Source organism: Netta rufina, assembly GCF_964035555.1.
Source record: "Netta rufina genome assembly, chromosome: Z".
Taxonomy (NCBI): Eukaryota; Metazoa; Chordata; class Aves; order Anseriformes; family Anatidae; genus Netta; species Netta rufina.
In genome coordinates this window covers 15171973-15191565 of record NC_140126.1, presented here as the reverse complement: position 1 = coordinate 15191565, position 19593 = coordinate 15171973, and the positions used below count along the sequence as shown (strand labels likewise).

Genomic DNA, 19593 nt, shown 5'->3' with positions numbered 1-19593 from the left:
AGAACCTGTGCAGGACGCCATTTTAATATGGATAATATAAAGGCATGGTTCTTTCATGTATAGCAGTTTCTCTCATGGCAGTGATGGATTCGCATGTGCTTTGTTTCAGTGAGTGACAGGTCAATCCAGAGTGATCCTAAGCTGTGCTCTGAATTACATGTTACCTCTCATATTACAAGGTTGTTAAGGTTTTTCATCTCCTTCCTGTTTTGTTTTGTTTTTGTTTTTTTTCTCTCCTTTAGACCATTTCATGTGGAGCCTAAAAACATAGTCAGCGTGAACGATGACATGCAACGAGTCACTGACGAAGCTTCAGCAATGAATAAGCGGATTCATTATTATAGCAGGCTCACATCTCCTACAGACAGGGCATTGGTAAGGAAAACACGGGGTCACATTAACTGAGTGGTCTCCAGCATGTTGGTTCTTCCACAACCTAGTTTTATAAAAGAAGCACAAGTAAATGTAGGGGGAGAATCACTCTGTAGCTTGTTTTAAAGTAAATACCTAGTAGATGAGTGCCTTAACAAGGTCTTGTGTTATCACAAGTCATGATCAACTTGTTATGTGATGTCTTTACCATCCAAGAAAAGATACGAACGGTATGAATTTCGGAAGAGCGGTCCAGGCTGCCCAGATGTGTACTGGTCTATGAGGGGATTTAAAGAGTGGACTGAGGCAGTGATTAAGCTATCGCTCTCTGTATGTTATGGATGTTTTGCAGAAGAAAAACTATTTTTCTGTTACATAGTTAGATTCCAAAGATCTCTATTAGTGGGCTGAAAAAAATAATGTGGTCCACATTTTTTTTCCTTAAAAATGCACTTTAATGGAAATATTTTGTTCTGTAACAGTTGACTTGCTGTATTTTGGTTAATAGTTATTTTGGTGCTACTAATAATTGTTATTTTTCATCCATTTGTTAGATTGCTCCTGATCATGTACTTCCAGCTCCAGATGAAATCTATGTCTACAGTCCATTAGGAACTGCTTTTAGAGTTGACAGTTGCACAGATGGCTATGGTAAAAACTCCAGTATAGTGACAATGTATGTTAAGCACCTTCCCATACAGTAGCCAGAAAATGCATTTTTGTGAATGCTTTGTACAGTATGCATAACAATTTTATCTTAGAGGATAATATGGAATAAGAGTTCTTTTAAAATCATTCACTGGCTTTTTTCTTTTCTTCTTAGATTTGTGATATGGAATACAATGATGGGTACATCTATATTAAGTATTCCATGGGGGATAAAACAGGTAAAGCTATGAAAAACATATGCTCATGAAAATGCTTTTGGTAACATGGCTTGCTCTTCATTTTTCTATAGTGTTATAGAAACTATTTATAGTTATATAAACTATTAAACTATTATAGTAAACTATTTTTCCCTCTTAACAGGCAGGATTTACTTCTGGAATCATTCTTATCTTACTGATGGGCCTTTTGACACTTTATTGCTGTTACAGAGTAGTGAAGTCACGGAAAATGATACGTAAGAAATGCCAAGTATCATAATGCAAATATTTCTATGAAGTGTGAAATAAACAGATCTAATAGATTTTTAGTTTTTCTGTACCACTGCTATTCATTAGATCTGACCAGCAATGAAAAGCTATTCCTTTGAATGTCCCTCCTTTTGGAATCTGAATCTAAGCTCTGTAAAGTATTTTTAATAGATTTTTCTTCAGTTCCTTGGGACGTAGGTTTTATAACCAAACCCAAACTCTTAGCAAGCAAAATTTCAGATGCTTATTTATTGTTTAGGGACTTGTGGAACTAGAGGCTCACCTGCCTCTCCATAAACACTGACCAGTTCTCTGCTTGTGTTTTTGATTGTGTTCTACACTGGAACAACATGGGCTGTAGCTGCATATGTCTTGTATGTCTGTAATACCCTAATGTTTGTATATAAAAATCAACTTTCCAGGTCTGTTTCTGCTTAGAATGGAATGAGGTTCTTATTATCATTTAGCCATCTGAAAGCTGCAATACTGCTGTCTCTAAAATGTGCACAACTGAATGCATGTGGTACTCTGCATTCTGTGTTGGTTGCAATTTATGTATGATTGCCTCATTGACAGCAGTTCTACTTTGAGTGTGCTTTTATTGTTCATAGATCATCTAGCAGCTTTTGTACTTAGTGCTTTTTTGCATAAACTACCATCTTATTTGCTTGAATAATGGCAGTTAAGATCATCTACTCAGCTTGTGACAGCTCATTTTAGGATATTGTTTAGGACCACTTCATGGTCTGGCCTACTCTGCTGTAACTCCTCCAAAAAGCTTTAGTTGTAAATGCATGCATGCATTTTGTGTCTTATTCCAGTGCTTCTGAAAGTACTCAGAATAGTCGTATGGCAGCCCTGTGTAGAACAAGCAATATTAATGTAGTAGCCTGTTTGAAGCAGAACAGTGTTTCCTAATGAGTGTTATACTTGCAATTTAATAGCAATCTTCTTAGCCCATAGAAGCACTGTGAATTTGTCAGACTATTCTGAAAAAGTTACGTCTTTTAATGAATAGTTCCAGTGACCCTAATAAAACATTTCGTTTAATTTGTATCTTCTTTTGATCTTCCTCAGCTTTAATAGATACCTCAAACTGGGAATTTCCAGATGTTTGCAAGTATTATTTTGGATCTTTTGGTCAATGGACAAGCCTCTTATTTTCTATGGTATCGCTTGTTGGAGCCATGGTTGTTTATTGGGTGCTTATGTCCAACTTTCTGTTCAACACAGGAAAGTTTATATACAGTAAGTACTAATGTGTGATTAATGTTTACAGCTGTCTCATTTAAAGATCAAGACCTTGCTTTATTCTGAGAAAGGATTGTCCAGTTTACTTAATCTTGATTTCGTTACTTTTTGTGAAAAGCCAAGTGAAAATAAGTAACTGTGTGTGGAGTTACCGGCATAAGCAGGTATGGTTTCAAAGCCAGTCTCTCAATCTCTCTTGAAGTGTGCTTGTAATGAAGGACAAAGTACCAGTTATCTGGCATCCAAGTGAGTAATCAGGCTTTCTGATACAGTTTCTATAATGTGTGTTCGTTGGTGGGCTTAAAATTGAAATTTCCAAACTCAAATCAGCTTGCATGTTTCCACTCTGTATTTTCACCCCCTCCTTGTTTGCACTGCTGTAACTATTTGAACAGCCATATGACAGATGAGCCATATGATGGCATGCTGAAATGATCCAGGTTAATGAAAAAGATCTCCACCTAAGAAAATCTAGTTTCATTCTAGATTTCAGCAAATGCAGTTACAATGCTACCATATAGACCATTTCTGCAATCATCCCTGAAGGGATGATGATCTGTAAGACAACGAAAGAAAATTTTTATTCTGGCATTGCTAAAAAAGAAAACATTGGTTAGTTACACCCTTGTACATGCACAGACACACAAGCTTTTGTGGATACAATCAATTAGGTATGTAGAGTTGTGGGAATAAAATGATGGAATTGAGAGCTTTGAAAGTCTGACTCATGGTGTTGAATAGCACAACTAAGATTTAAGAGTTTCTGTTTTGAAGGTAATTAACAAATCTCTTTTGAGGCAAATAACTGCGCAGATACTTATTCCCCCTAAGCAGAGTTTAATTAGAGTTCCCACCATCCCTGAAGGACACACATTACTTTATTGGTTAATAACTAGTTTATATTACTGCTGACCTAATTCATACATTCTTAAGGCCATTCCATTGTAGAGTTTGTTTTTCTTTAACAAGGCTAACATTTTAATCCTAAATTAGTCTAAACTAAATAATAATAATAAAATCTTCTATTCCATGAGTCTGGCATGTTTTATCGCTTAAAGATATTTGTTATAGTGTTTTTGCTCAAGTTGCTTGCTCTGTGACAACCTTAACCATTGGATTTTTGTCTTAACTTTCATTGTGGCTATTCAGTTACTAAGCTGTAGAATGGGTAATAGTCTGGAGGTTTGATCCAATGGCATCGTCCCACCATGTGTTTCTAAGCTGTCCTAAGCAGGATGCTGTATTTGATTCTAGTACATTCAGGTGGCTTTTCCAAAAATTTACGTGAACAAATGGATATCCTGAGGTAGGATGGTCTAGAAATTGGTACTGTGTATAGAAAGCAAGGACAGTAAGCCAAATATGGTATGCTTTTTTTTTTTTTTTTTTTTTGTCTTCTTACAGTGGTGACCAATTTTTCTGTTCTGTTTTTGTTTTATGAAATAGAAGTAAAATCACAAATGCAATTGTTAGTTCTAAAACACTTTTATGTACAGAGGAAACATAATGTATCTATCTATAACTAATTTTAAAGTGCTCTAATTCTGTAAGAATTGTCCTTTCTTTTGATGGCTTCACACTAGTTACTTTCTTTAAGTAGCAACACAAAACAGTGGTGAAGTGATGAGATGAGGAGTGTTTTTAATTACATCTTCTCTTTGTTTTGTACACCGAACTGATATCAATAAGTATGAGACTCAGTAGTGATTCAGGGCATCGTAAATCAAAATGAAGAAACATAAAATTATTTTCTTCCCACAAGGCTTTTTGCTTTCGTTATGAGAAACAATCTGCTCTTAATTGCATTAAAAATTTGAGGCCTACTTCCCCTAATGATTTTCTGTGTACACAATACACCCACATGCAGCAGAAGCAAATTTTAACCAGAGAGACACTAATTAAATTTCCAGGCTGATGGGCATTTTCTGTTTGCATGTGTGTATATATGTAAATAAAAGAAAACTACTGTCCAACGCTCTCATACTAGCCAAGTTGCAGAAACTTTAAAATATCTGATGTGGCAGAGCAGTATAGTAGCACAGAAGTATTCTTGAAACCAAATACTATGAGAAGTGAGTGTAGACAGTGAAACTTTTTCCAGAGAAGCCCTTTCATAAAATACAATATGGAAAAAACATCCCTCAGAGCCTCTTCTGAAAAAAAGATTAGAACAAAATGAGTAGGGGAAGTTTTTTCCATGCTGTATTGTATGGAAACTAAGGGTGTGAAGGATAAGTTGTATGAATTTTTTTTTTTTTCTGTTCTGAAGGAAACTGATTGCAAGTTGCATCTGCTCACTAACTTACTGTGCAAGATCTGGGACATGTAAAAGTGTGCTGGAGGAACAGGAGTTCACAGCTGAGAGCGAATGCAAGGGTACTTCATAGACGGACAGGGCTGCTGAGAAAGAAGTAGTACAGTGAGGGGCTACTTCAAAACACTTTTAAAAGAAAGTCTTAAAATATCCACCTGAGTTGGTAGGGAGTACTAATTGTTGTAATTGCATCTCTATGTCATTTTCAAAAATGTTTCCTTAACAAATGTTTTTTTAAGACAACAGCTAAGAGCCTGATAGGAAAACTGAGACTGATAATAGAATTTTCCTTTTTTTTTTTTTCTTTTTAGACTATGTTCATGATATTAATGTAACAGATATTGTTCCTGGCACAAATGGAAGTAACAAAGGTAAGACACATTCATTAGTACTGTGCTTCCGGGTTTGGGGAGGAGGGAGTTTAAAGGCTACTCTACTAATTTTCATGTGCAGATTTTAACCATGTTCCAGTTATAAAGTGTATAGCATAAGTTATAGCTTTGTTTTTAAAAACTAGTATTTTCCATCTGGGGTTTTTACTTCCACACATAACCACACAGGTAAAAAGGTTAATAATTAAAACAAAACAAAACAGCAGGGGAGGAGGGAGGCAAGACTTAAAAAGCAAATTACAAGTTTGTGTATACCCAGGTAGGTACTCCTAAAAACTTCTTAGCTGTTGCACAGTGAGGCCTTGCCTTAAGGAATTTTAACTTTTGCACCCTGAAACTGGGGCACAGCAGATTTGCATCCTGTAGAAAATTCTTGACTGGGATGTCTTTTCTCTTCACTAGCTCTGCAAGAACATTTTTATTTTAAAAAAGCTGTAAGCATTTTTTTTTTTTAACTGCTGAACACAGAAAGAAACAACTGTCTAACTGCATGAGTGTCCACTTGTTTTTTTTGTGGAAAGTCTGACATGCACAACTAGGGCAAGAAACTACAGTCAAGTTTGAAGAAAGAGCTGCTGAGAGTTCTCAAGTAGGCAGAAAATAAAGCACAGTGAAGGCAGGAGCTTGGACATTGTCAGTATCTGATCTTTTTGCCTTTCTGTAGAAACTGGATGTGTAGTTCTTTGTTATAAAGCAGAAAATTTTCTCTGTCGTAGGCAGTTGTGAGAATAGGGAAACATTTCACAACTAGCCATACAGCTATGCATCACACTAGCTGTAGCAGTGTTTCTGGAGAGCAGCTGTTTGGAGTCAGACAAACCAGTTGATTTGCATTTAAGCTAAAGTTGAATCCTGTTTCTCCTACAGTCCTTACCAGCAAGGCACCAGTAGCTGCTGCTGTGTTCTTTCTCTTGTGCTCTCTCCTGCTTCAGCTATTCTGTCCTGTTCTTAGGCAGCAGGGGTGTAAGTTAGAGACAAAGTAGACAACCGTATTCCACAGCATCCTCCAGTGACTAGAAGATTTAATGCAGCTGCTGCACAAAATAAAGGGCTGCTGGATGCTGAAATTACTCATGGCAGGGCATCTGGGGATACCAGGGAAATGACAAAGAACAAAACATTTTGCAAGGTCTGTGAAACAATCCCCTTACAAGCAAAGGAGAGAAAGCAAATAAGAAAACTGGAAATAACGTAATGGTCTCAGTAATCTTGATAAAACACTTAATACACCTTTGCCTTTGCAATAGAACAAGCATGAAGCCCGTGTGGGAGGGAGGATTTAAAGTTTCATGGAATGCCAAGATTTGAAAGAAGAAATTAAAAGCATAAGACAAGTTCATATTTCACCACATAACTCTATAGACATGTGTTAGAAAGAACTGCTTATTTTAACAAAAAGCAAATAAGCACATTTTCATCAGGGGATGTTTTGGTTGGTTGGTTTTGTTCCAGTCACTTGTCCAGGTGCTGCCATTGATCAGCCACTGTGTAACAATTGTGGCATTCCCTTTTGGCAGCATTATGGGTGTCCATCTTAAATTGCTTCTGCTGTATTTTCCAGCTGTGACTTACTTGCAACTGGCATGGCACCAAGATGATGGGGTGTTTTGCTTTGGGACATGAGTTTTAGACCTGCCATTGGTAGTTGTAGATTTCTTGTCATCCTGTTCATGTGTTCCCAGGGCACAATGCATTGATGTAGGCTCTTCTGTAGACAGATGCTCTTGCATTGGTTCATCTAATCTTACTTCAGTGTGCAAGGACAGATCACAATGCTAAGTATATAGCCAAATGAGGAGATGCGCTGCTATGACTCAATTTGCTCAGGTGCCTGCAGGCACTGGATACAGGTGAGGAGGGTTTGTGACCCTGAAGGCTTACTCTGTGCTACAGTTCAGGCTTCAAAGAAATGTATGTCTCTGTTGTGCTCGGCTGAAAGAACAGTGGCATTTGTCAGCCTAAAGTACAAGGTGCCTAGAAGTGAAATCTTAGCACTGAACCCCTAATAAAGAAACAACTAGAAGTTAGGATCTGAGTTGTTGAACATTACTTTTGAGTGATCCTATTCTAAGGGGTTAAACACACTCCAGAAATTATGGGATCTTAGCTGTGAAAATTCCATGCGGGTAAAATCCTTTTCATATGGGGATATTTTTCTTTTCCTTTCCAGTCATTTGCCCAAGCGCTGCTGGTGACCACCCACCACAAAACGGGAGTATGGTGTTCTCTTCTGGCAACAGTACAGGCTTTGAGCTCTTTGAGGAGTGGTGGAACAAATCACAAACGGTACCATTTTATCTGATTGCCGTTCTTCTGCCCCTGCTAAATCTGAAGTCTCCATCCTTCTTTGCAAAGTTTAACGTGCTGGGTAGGTAACAAATACTGATAAAGCACTGGTTCATTGTGGCTAAAATATATAGAAAACAGTGGAAGTTACTCCATTTATATAGATAGATAGATATCATATATATATATATATATATATATATAAAAAAATGTATAGAAAACAGTGGAACCCTATACTGAAGAGATAGGGGGAAAAAAATGTGGAGCATAGAACAGTTAGAAAAAGATGGACGTGTATTGTAAAGGAGATAATGGACCTCCATTACATGTAATTGAGGGCTTTATTTGTCCTCTGTTCCAGTGTGACTCTTAATTAGAGCTTGGATCTGCTGTTGCTAGAACTGCTACATGAAAACACAACACAGAACCTTGAGTAAGTGGTAGTGCTTCTGTGTAGAAAATAAGGCTTTTAAATAGACTGTCAATCTGTGATACAACATTAGGGATAAGAAAATATTTTATCAAGTGAGACCTAGCTATAATTGTGTCTGCTTTTAAAATAAGCACCATATCATGGGTAGCTATTTTTTATTTGAGAACTAACATGAGGATTAAAGCATAAATTTTCTCATAACTTCAGTAGATTGTTATCTAATGCAGAAGGTGTTGGTTTTCTTTAGTTTTTGTAAACTTTGGTTTTTATAAGACAAGAGCTGGAAAGCTATTTTTGAGGTACTGGAATTAATCTCAATAGAAAACTCTTACTTATCTTCACACTTACAGAAATCTAAGTCTTGAAACTATGGAATATTTTAGCTGTTAAGCAGATCCTCAAGTACAGAACCTTTTCTCTACTTAATTCCTTGACTATGCTCTCTGTGTAATCAAATGATGATTTCCTTGGATTTGTTTTGCAGCCTTGGAGATAACGCAGTATTATTAGCCTGGAGGTTGCATCACAGTAGTCTTAATTGCTGGTGCATGGTTTCCTTCAGTATTTCCTTCAGAGTAGTCATTCTGTCATTCTTCTGCCCCTCTCTTTTAAATGCATCATATGCTCTACATCCCACATGCAGACACAGCAAGACATTTATACCCATGCATGATCTTGTCTGGAGTCTGTAGTTGTTTAGAGTATTGCTGGATGACTGGACCAAAAAGAGGGAACGCAAATCCTGCAAATCCTTGGAGAACCTGATCAAGGTTCTCCAAGTTTATGATCATGACAAGGTTTCAATCAGTAATTATGAAATGTTGTTATCAAGCTTTGAGATCCCAGCGTAAAGTTGACAACTGCAGTAAGCATTAATTATCTCTCCCTGGTCTATTTGGTTTACACAGTTGAGGACCGAATGGACATTGTAATAGCTGTGCTTCTGTGGCCAGCTGTGTCCCATGTCAGATTAAAATCCTGACAGATGAAACTGTAATTCATCTGTTACTGTCTAGAGATCTCCCTACCTACGCAGCACCAGTGACTGCTGGATACTTCTTCCTCTCTGACTAGTACAGTATCTGGAGAACATAACACATACTGAAAACCTGCATTGGGTGCAAGCGCATTGCTCTCTTTCTTTTACAGGTAGAGGGAAAGAAAAAGAAAGTTTAGAACACTATAGTGTTTTTAAGAATGAATAGCAACTGTAAGAGTTTAGGCTACTGGTAACTAGTTGGATGGAGCAAGAATAAATACAACAAAAATACTTTCTATGTTTGTTTACTCTTTTCTAGGTACGGTTTCAGTTATCTACTTAATTCTTTTGGTTACTGTAAAGGCTGCTCACCTAGGAATCCACCTAGAATACAACTGGTTTACAGAAGATGAGTTTTTTGTACCAGGTGAGATAGTTAAAATATATTAACAAAGTGGATTTCTGCATTTTTAATTTCCCAGTCACAATAAACTCTGTACCAACAGTTTTATAGATGAGATGCAAACTGTTGTTAGAACCAAGAATGTAGGATTGCAGAAGATAACAAGGATAATTTGAAACATTAGAATGAGTTTTGAATTGCTGAAACGACATGGGGATCAAAAAAGAAACTTCAGTGTTGTTCCACATTTCTAGTAGAATCTGACCTAATCTTTGAAATGATGGTAATGCCCTGTGGCAACATGAGTAACAGCTCAGTGGGTAAAATACAGATTGTAATTAACTGAGTAAAATTCTTCATATAAAAATCGACTGGTTTAAGTGTGTTCACATGATAGTTGAAGTAATCTTTCAGCTACTTATTCTTGTTCTTCTCCTACCATTCCCTTGGGGTCAATTCAGCTCTGCAGTTGAAATTGATCTGGCACAATAATGAGCAGAATAAACAGCTTAGCTAGTGCATTCCATGTATTTTTGCCCAAGATATCTGCTTAAAACCCAGTACTCCCCTTCCCTGTCCCCCCAGTCCCTGACTATCATCAGATCTGTTTGTTCATTTTTCCATAACTGCTGAGTATCATTCCTTCCTCATCTGAGCCAGGCATCTAGAAACCTATTTAAAGATCTGAATGCCAAGAAACAGGTGAAATTCTGTGCTGAACAGTTTCTTCAACTTTGTCTTATCACTAAGAGGAGAAAGGATCATCCTTTCTGGCTGAGTCTTCAAAACCAGGCAATTTTTGCCGAGTATGCCTGTGTGCAAGGCCAGAGCAGATGCTTTGAGGATGAATTATTAATCTCCTTAATTCCCTAAGAATCCTTCTGACTACTGCAGCATGAATATGAACTTAAATAGGTATGAACAGATGTAGGTACTTCTGAAACAGTGCTGTGTGTACTGTTTTCCTCCATCACTGCATCACTCCATACTTTACAGTCAGTGTTTTATGAACTAACAAACTACTTCTGTCTGTAATGTAACTGTTTGGGTTTTAAAGCACTGGGTGATTAGTGTCTACATTAATGACCTGATTTATTTTGTATGACATTATTCTTAATGCTACATGTAAATAGAAATAATACTCTAATTTGCGCTGCTCAAAGTCAGTATACAGAAAAAAAGGTTTGGTCTTGCTCCAGTGTAAGATTTATTTAGACAAGGAGAACTGCTGTGAATAATTTCAGGGGTCAATATGTATATAACAGGTAGGTTACACTGCCAACACACCTCTCTGAGCAACCCAATATGAGCTTTCTCTGAAAACAGAATTTTAACCTGAGCTGCCACAACAGACAGTCCTTGAATACTTGCAATAGACTCGTATTTACAAACTCTTTATTATGCTGGAGAAAATTCAACCAAACCATGGTTCACTAACCCATGTAAGCCAGAAACCAAACAAAGTCTAAAAAAGCAGGTTTTAAGCATCTTGAAGTTCAGGTCTAAAGATCTATTCATCAGTCCTAGTATAAAATGAATTACAGTATCACGTGTGTTGATGGTCACTACAAAGTGGAGCACCCAGTGGTGTAATTGTTTTGGCAATATCGCTAGTATGGCTAGAAAATAGACAAAGTATGTAGCTAAATACATTCAAGTCCAGCTAAAACTAGTTGTGAGGAAAAACACAGCGGTGAGGAAAACACAGCACTGAGAGAAATTCTGAATCCGTTGGTCTGATTTTTATTATTGAAGTTCAAGTAGTGCTTGGAAAAGATGCCCAAAACTTGATTACACTCTGAATTCTACTGATAACACATCATGCTAAGTAGGTATTGAAGATACAGTGAATCCAGCCCTAGGGAAGGCATATTCTGGCAACCTGGATGAGTCCTTTGTTAATTGCCTGGGGTGTGTTTACCTGGCTAACTTCAAAGCAATTTAGAGAAACCTGGTTTAGATGTGTTTGCATGGAGCTCTGTGTGATTTGATCTATAAGGGTTAGTGAGCCTCTGATGAGTGTTTTGCTATATTATTGGATGTTTTCCAAAAGCTGAGCTAGCTCAGCGATCTTCAATTACTGTAATACTCTAATATGTACATATACCCTTGTATAATAAATGGTGCTTTATAATAAATTTTATAATAAATGTTGTGGCATTGGTAAATTCATAGACCAGCTGCAGCACTTCCAGAAAAAACTCTAGAGGATGTTAACATTCAAGTATGGAAAGAAGCAGAACAATGCTATTTCCATGGAGACCAAAAAAAAGAAAAGAAAAAAAAAGGGCACCATAGCTGCTGTAAAAGGGTATGGTAAGGGAAGAAGTCACGCTACCTTTCTTTGTGCTGTCTTTTGGAAGAAGCAAAGAAGCACATCCTAAGTATCTGCAGATGTCAGTTTTCCTCTGATAGCATAACTTATTTGCTAATCATGGCCTTTCTATAAACAGAGGATGCTCACAGAACATATGATTGCTGTCTATCTCCCTTTTTGGGGACCAATATATATACAGCTTCAGTGAAACCAATTCCCACCTCAGAAATGCTTTGGAGTTACAATGTTGAGAAGCAAAAAAGTTTATATGTGTAAGTCCTAGATTACCTGATGAATTTTGATGGTTGGGGACATGTGAGAAGCTTTCCTGGAGAGTATGTTATACAGTAACCACTGTCTTCATGCATTTTGTAATAATTAAATACTGTGTTGGTTATGTTCAAAGACAGATTTTCCCATTTCAACTTGACTGTTCATGTTTTTGCCAGTAGACTCCACGACATTAGATGTCCTCTGAATTTTGGCATTGTTTGTTTCACAGAAGCAAGTTATTAACACTGTTTTCTCCCCCTCCTTAGAGTTTAGAATTCTGTTCCCCCAGCTTACGGGAGTTCTGACACTTGCCTTCTTCATCCACAATTGTGTCATCACTCTCCTTCAAAACAACAAGAATCAAGAAAACAATGTAAGTAATTTCACACGACTTTGCTGATTTGTATATATATTGCCAGGTGACACTATTTTTTTCCTGTCTGCTTCTCTTGAAATTGATCCAGGAACTAGAATAGTTTCAGAAAATGCAAATCATTCTTGTGATCTGATAAGAAACCAGCTATACACACTTTTCACTGGCTGCCAATCAGTTACACATGCATTATGAATGAAGCCATGAGGAGAATCCCAGGCTTATTTGTGGTCATGTTGGCATTAAATGGCCAAATTACACATAACAGGCAGAAAGACTGACAAAGGTGGTGTGGAAAAAGTTACCTACTTTAAGACAAAAAATAGAGGAGAATCTGGAGCACAGAACTGATTCTGGTGGAGTACTGAAAAACAATGTTGAGTTCTAGATAACATATTTTCTGAGAGCTGCTGTAGTAGGTTTGTGTAACAACTCAAAGTTTGTAGAGAAACATGAACTTATTTAGGAAATCCCCAAGGTTGGAAACCTGGGTTGGGAACTAATGCAATACCTAGGCTTTGCACTGATCCTTTGTCCCTTGAAAATGTTACGTACTGCTCACCCAGGTGAAGAGAAGATACTACGTTCTTAGTATCTTCCCATCTTAAAAATACAAAATGGAGTAAGCATGATACAGTGGTTTAAGTCCCTACCTGCAGTAATTGCTTAGATTTTTTTTTCTTCCAGTACTTTCCAGGATTCTTGTCCAGCTTCATTAAAATCTTAGTTGGAAAGGTAACTGCAATAACATAGAAAGATTTTTAAGTAATAGCTGGGCCAAAGACTGGTCCATCTGTTTTGATTACTCAGAGGCAAAGTTCAGATTATGTGCCAATGCAATGAGATGACTGTCCCTGTGAAACAAGGTCAGATGATAGTGATGCCCCTCCGAAAAGGAGTAAGGAATTCTCCTCCAGGAAGGCTTCTTGTGTTTTACAGACAATTCTGAAAGTAGTTTAACAACTAAAGAGTGGGTTAGCAGTGCTCTGGAGAAAGAAAACTAAGCAAATTCTTCTCAGTGAGTTTTCCTGATAAAATATTACAATATGGAAGAAGGAAATACGTTTTTTTCTTAGCTGTGGTTTTCACATTTTAAAGGCACTGTCACTTCTGCAGTTAGCTTTTTATGCAGAGAAGGACTACTGCCTCCGTGCCACTTCCAAGACTTTTTCCTGTGGCCATACCCCCTCCATTTATATTGGAGGAAGCAATAAGAGCAGCAAAGAGTAGTATCTGCAGTCTTCTCCAGTTTGTGTTTCCTGTGTTAAGGAGGAAGAAACTGCTGCCTGCATTTGAATCAGCTTTTCTAAACGCCCTCTCTGGGGTTTAAGCTGGGTATCGAGGTCAGCCCTACATGGATTCCCAGCCCTCAACAAGACTGTTGCACTGCAGAAGAGCGTTGAAATTGCACAGGAGGAACACCCTTTGGTATGGCAGGAAAGATTTGCAATGGGAGCTAAATCTGTACATAGTTTTTCTAGGAGTTTTATTTGGCTAGAGATGTCTTGGCATGTTTCTTGCTTTATGTAGCTGTACAGGAGCTTTTCACCTATGCCTGCAAAGTGCTTTGCAAATGTTAATGAAGCACTGATGTTCCTGAAGAGCTGTTTTGTGATTATTTCACTGGTCTGCTGGACTAAGTGGGAAGTTTACATATGTATATGGCTCTCAGCCTCTGTGATTGGTCACAGATAAAGGGTACTTCTTCCTACACATTTCCATCAACAAGATGTCTTCTTACATCAGTATCTCATGGAGATCGGATGGAGACTGCTGCTTAATGGATCAACACACTATCGTGTCACTTCCACCAGAGTTCTGTGAGAAGGCACAGAACTTGACAAGCTGGGAAAGTACAACTTGCTGAAACTAGTGGTCATAAGAACCGCTCTTTGGTGAGGTGGAAAAAAAAAGTAAGAAAAACAGTAACATTCCTTTTATGTCGTCAGAAATCCAAAACAATTGCAGCTTCCATTCTGGTAAGAGGCGTGCATAACTGCCCCAAGTTTAAAACACATGTGGGGGAGGATTCCTCTGACTGCTATTCCCATACAGTGGTGGGTGTGAGAGGAGCGGTGCATTGGAGTAAACCAAATGTCAACAGCAAGGCCTGGAGAAGCCCTGTGAGCATGGTTTTTCATCTGCAGCTCAGTGTTGAGCAGTCCTGCTGGCCACACAATGTTCTCCCTGCTCCTGTCTCACGCTGTTTCCCCGTTGTATCTATCAGCATGTTTGTGCAACTGCACAGTGAGCTGGTTTGATAACTTCCATCTGATTCACTTCTGTGATCTGGTTCTCTGAGCATCTGTACAAGCCCTGTGCAGGAGCTACAGGGGAGCATGCTCTGTGTACTAGTGCTGTCTCCTAACCATTGTTTGTGGACCTACCAGGGGGAAAGGCTGGAAGCAGAAGACTGGGTTTTGTTCACATAGCAGCTGCAGAAGGCATGGAGCTGTGGGTTCTGCTTATTTTCTGCAATATTGGAACATTTCTTATTACCCATGTACGGAGTGAGCTTCCATTGGTGCTACTTTGCCATCAGTTTCTCTTTCCAGCCAGGACTGTGTCCAGCATTACGGATCTTGGTGAAGTACTTTTGTCATCCTGTTATGTGTTATCACTTGCCCTTGGCACTTGAACAGGTCATGTCTGTTTTTATGATACAGATCAGAGTCTAGGTGAGATATTGCAGAGGCAGCACCTGCCTTTTGAGAGGTTACCCATCTAAAATGAGTTGATTCCAATATGGGCTTCCCTATGCAAAAGCTGAGTATATGAACTTGCATTCACTGTGGTACTGAAGAAAAAATGAGCTGTTTTCCCATGGCATAGAACAGGGAAAACAAGAACTGAAAGTTGTCTGCTCTTTTTAGCATTTCAGAGGAAAGACCTGTGGAGCCACAGAGCCTTTGTGCTGCATCCAGCCCTGTGCTACACGTCCAGCCTGTGCCTGGGTACTCATCTGTGGCTAGTAATATAACATCTTGTACTTTCAGAGCTCTTTTAAAGTTAGCTTCACCTGATTTATCGCTCATCCTTTTTTTTAAAGGCCAATTTCTGCCTCTGTTCTGCAGCTGTTGCCAGCCCCAGTTGCCCAATTTTGTGTTCCTCCAGAGACGCTTTTAATGCTTCATCCCATGAGTCTGACCAGAAAAGCTCCTGATCAGCAGTAACTGTGGCTAAAGCATTGTCCAGTTTCCATCTCAAAAGCTGCTTGTTATTTCAGGTGTATTGAGAAGGGCTTGGCAGGTGGCAAGCTGTCAGTCTTTATGGACTGTGACCCACATGTTGTTTGCGATACTTCCCTTCCACCCTGATCCCCCCATATACTTCCTTCTTGCAACCATCTGTTCTACATTTGATTTTTAGATTATAAAGTCTAGGTGCAAGGGCTGCTGTATTCTATATGCTTAGGCAGCTTCCACCAGAGCGGAAGAAGAACAACTATATATGTATCAATATTAAATTTAAAATGGACAAATGTGATTATTGCTCTGTTATTTAAAAATAATCCTTTTACCTCTCCCCATGTGTCCTTTAGTTTTATCTGTAATTACGCTGTCTAAACAGTATTTGTAGTCAAGGTCCTTAGGGAGTGAACCCAAGTCTCCTGAACAGTAATCAAAAGGTGTTCCAGTTACATGCAAACATGTACTCCTATGAAAATAACCCTCTTAGTGGCTTTTTTTCTTACTTAGAAACAGATATTTGCAATGCAGCTGAAGTGTGAGAAGAAATAAATACTGGTTTTGAGTTTTCACTACTATTTTTTTGTTGCTTATGGAAATCAAAATCTGGATATTTTGTATGTTGTTACAGCACCTGAGTCAAGGCTACATTGGGTCATGTGCTATAAAAGTACATTATCAAAATCAAGTCAGCATTTAGTTTTAGTACAGATTAAAGCAGACACTCTCGAGAAACTGTTGGAACACAGACTGGCTAGTATAATCACAGGTAATAGTGGTAACAACACACCAACTAGCAACTCTTAATCAAGTGCAGTCCAAAAGAAGTAGCATGAATTTCTTTTGAGATTTCTTGACCTCACAACTGCAAGTATTTGTCATAGCAATGTGGAGGAATTCTGGGAATAATTTAAAGAAAATTTTATTGCGCAACCTCTGATGGAGCTTGTAGTCCTTACTCAGTGACCAGTGCAAGGAGAGTGGACTATAGAAGCATGTTCCAGCTGTATATAACTGATCAGCAACAGGAAAAGGTTGCAGCTGGAAATGTGTAGCTGTCAGGGCGTACAAGGGCCACCCTGGGGTTATGCATCAGCAGCGCCTTGATGTCTGATCAGAAAGATCATTGGCCTCTTGTGGACTGATAGGGAAAAAGGCGTTGATCTTCTTTGCACTGGCAAAATGAGCAGGAGATTCCAGTTTTCAGTTCAGAAAGCTTCTAGAAACTTGTAATCTACCCTGTATGTATTTTCGTGAGGGACTGCCTGCTTTCAGAAGATCCCAGAAAGGTGTAAAATAAGCTTCTTTTCTGAAGGAGATAGTGTGAATAAACACTTCAGGGAAACATTTCCATGCAGAGATGTGAGCAAGCCCATGCTCTGTGAGCTGGCCGGATGCCATAAAATCCTGGTCTGGAAGACATATAGACCTAATAAAGTTGGTGCTGTGCCTGTGCTAATAGGATTTGCTTCTTAGTCATAGGAAAATAGGGTCATATTTTGAAGCATTAGTAGTAATCCTTTAAGAAGCTGATTGTTAGCAGCCTCTGAACAAATGGTTTGCTGTAAGGTAATGAGTGTCTTGTAGCATAGCATAAGCTTATATAGAATATAGTTTATGACTATAAAAAAGGTCTGCCTTTATTTATTACTAAAAATAAATCAATGTAGAAAGGTAACACTATAAGTACACTGCTGTTAGGTTAGGCAAATATATACGTGAATTCTGCAATTTTATAAAATATTTGAGGAGTTTTGCTACTTAAATTCCAATACTAAATGTAGCTAACAAACTTCCACTAAATTTTGTGTAGTTCAATACTTTTTACATATTAGATGCATTATAAATATTGTCAAAGTTTTCAGAAGTGAACATATGTAACACATTTAAAAATGGGTTTATCAGCCTAGCTTCAGCACTGTCTCCTAAAAATCTTTGACAATTACTTAGTGAACTTATCTGGAACATTTATAGACATTTAGTAACAAAGCAGATAGGCAAATTTTATATAATGCCCAGAGGCATTATATAATACAGTAATAAGCTAAAGGACATATATACCTCTCTGCATACATATGCCTTTGCTTTATTTTGGTTATATTTGTAATTTTTATGTAATGATATATCAGCTGTGTCTTCCATTATCACAGCATTCATGCAAATGCTTGATGTATTAATTTCTATTTTGGAGTCTGTGCATCATCCTCTGTTATATATGCAGCTGGGTATGCATGTCTTTAACTGTAAAATTTTAGTCTGGACAAAAGACTTTTACGGCATTGATGGGCTTTGTCTTTAACAACTGTCACTGTGCCCCATGGTTCTTAGTAGTAATAGCTGAGCACAAGAAAGGAGAGGAGCTTTTTGTTTTAATAATATGTATGTTTAAATAATATGTGTATGTTTGTACATCTGGCAATAACATACTACATCTATTGAAATATCTTTTTCTTGTATCCTTTCCATATTTACGTAGACGTGTAAGACTTATCTAGCTCAAATTTGAATTATCTTGCAGCTTTCTGGTCTGATCCAGATTTGAAGTCCCCATTCAAGAAATAATAAGCAAAAGTAAAAATGTAAAAGTAATAAAAAATAACAAACATAAAACATTGACCTATGAGGAGTGGCTGAGGGCACTGGGCCTGTTCAGCCTGGAGAAGAGGAGGCTGAGGGGGGACCTCATCATGGTCTGCAACTTCCTCACGAGGGAGAGTGGAGAGGCAGGTGTCTTATTCTCTGTAAACACCAGTGATAGGACCCGTGGGAATGGTGTTAAGCTGAGGCAGGGGAAGTTTAGGCTGGACATCAGGAAGAGGTTCTTCACCAAGAGGGTGGTTGCACACTGGAACAGGCTCCCCAGGCACATAGTCGCTGCACCAAGCCTGTCTGAATTTAAGAAGCGATTGGACTGTGCACTTAGTCACATGGTCTAAACTTTTGGGTAGACCTGTGGGGTGCCAGGAGTTGGACTTGATGATCCTTATGGGTCCCTTCCAAGTTGGGATATTCTATGATTGTATGATAAAATATAAAAGTAATTAGCAAATGCAATAGAAATCGTTAAGTAATTTATTTTTTTTTATGTTACCTGTTTTGGTGTGTCAGTGCTGGCCAAAATAACATTTTATTTTTCCTCAGGTGAGAGACCTCTCCATTGCTTACTTACTGGTGGGATTAACATATCTATATGTTGGAGTGATAATTTTTGCATCTTTTCCTTCTCCACCACTATCCAAAGAATGTATTGAACAGGTGAGATGTTTTACTGTACTATATATTCACCCTTGACTTTTAAATAAGAATGTTTAAAAAAAACTACTACCCCTTGCTTCATGATTGGGGAAGAAGACCAGCCTGGCTCAACAGAGAATTGTGGCTTGAGCTTAGGAGAAAAAAGAGGGTTTATAATCTTTGGATAAGTGGTCAGGCCACTAGGGAGGACTATAAGGATGTAGCGAGGCTGTGCAGGGACAAAATTAGGAAGGCCAAAGCTCATCTGGAGCTCAATCTGGCTACTGCCGTTAAAGATAACAAAAAACGTTTCTATAAATACATCTACACAAAAAGGAGGACTAAGGAGAATCTCCATCCTTTACTGGATGCGGGGGGAAACCTAGTTACAAGAGATGAGGAAAAGGCGGAGGTGCTCAATGCCTTCTTTGCCTCAGTCTTTAGCGGCAATACCAGTTGTTCTCTGGATACCCAGTACCCTGAGCTGGTGGAAGGGGATGGGGAGCAGAATGTGGCCCTCACTATCCATGAAGAACTGGTTGGTGACCTGCTACGGCACTTGGATGTGCACAAATCGATGGGGCCAGATGGGATCCACCCAAGGGTACTGAGAGAACTGGCAGAGGAGCTGGCCAAGCCACT

General features: G+C 38.4%; 1 protein-coding gene across 1 annotated transcript in view; it reads left to right on the top strand.

Annotated features, from left to right (window-relative positions):
- The window catches only part of SLC38A9 (solute carrier family 38 member 9), a 50701-nt gene that overhangs the window by 17863 nt on the left and 13245 nt on the right, over nt 1–19593 (top strand). Inside the window, exons 3-12 of the mRNA XM_084304924.1 lie at nt 243–375; nt 927–1048; nt 1196–1259; nt 1402–1495; nt 2586–2756; nt 5385–5444; nt 7636–7833; nt 9483–9590; nt 12423–12529; nt 18859–18972. Of these exons, the coding sequence (XP_084161050.1) occupies nt 243–375; nt 927–1048; nt 1196–1259; nt 1402–1495; nt 2586–2756; nt 5385–5444; nt 7636–7833; nt 9483–9590; nt 12423–12529; nt 18859–18972 (1171 nt within the window). The remainder of the gene's footprint in view (nt 1–242; nt 376–926; nt 1049–1195; nt 1260–1401; nt 1496–2585; nt 2757–5384; nt 5445–7635; nt 7834–9482; nt 9591–12422; nt 12530–18858; nt 18973–19593) is intronic.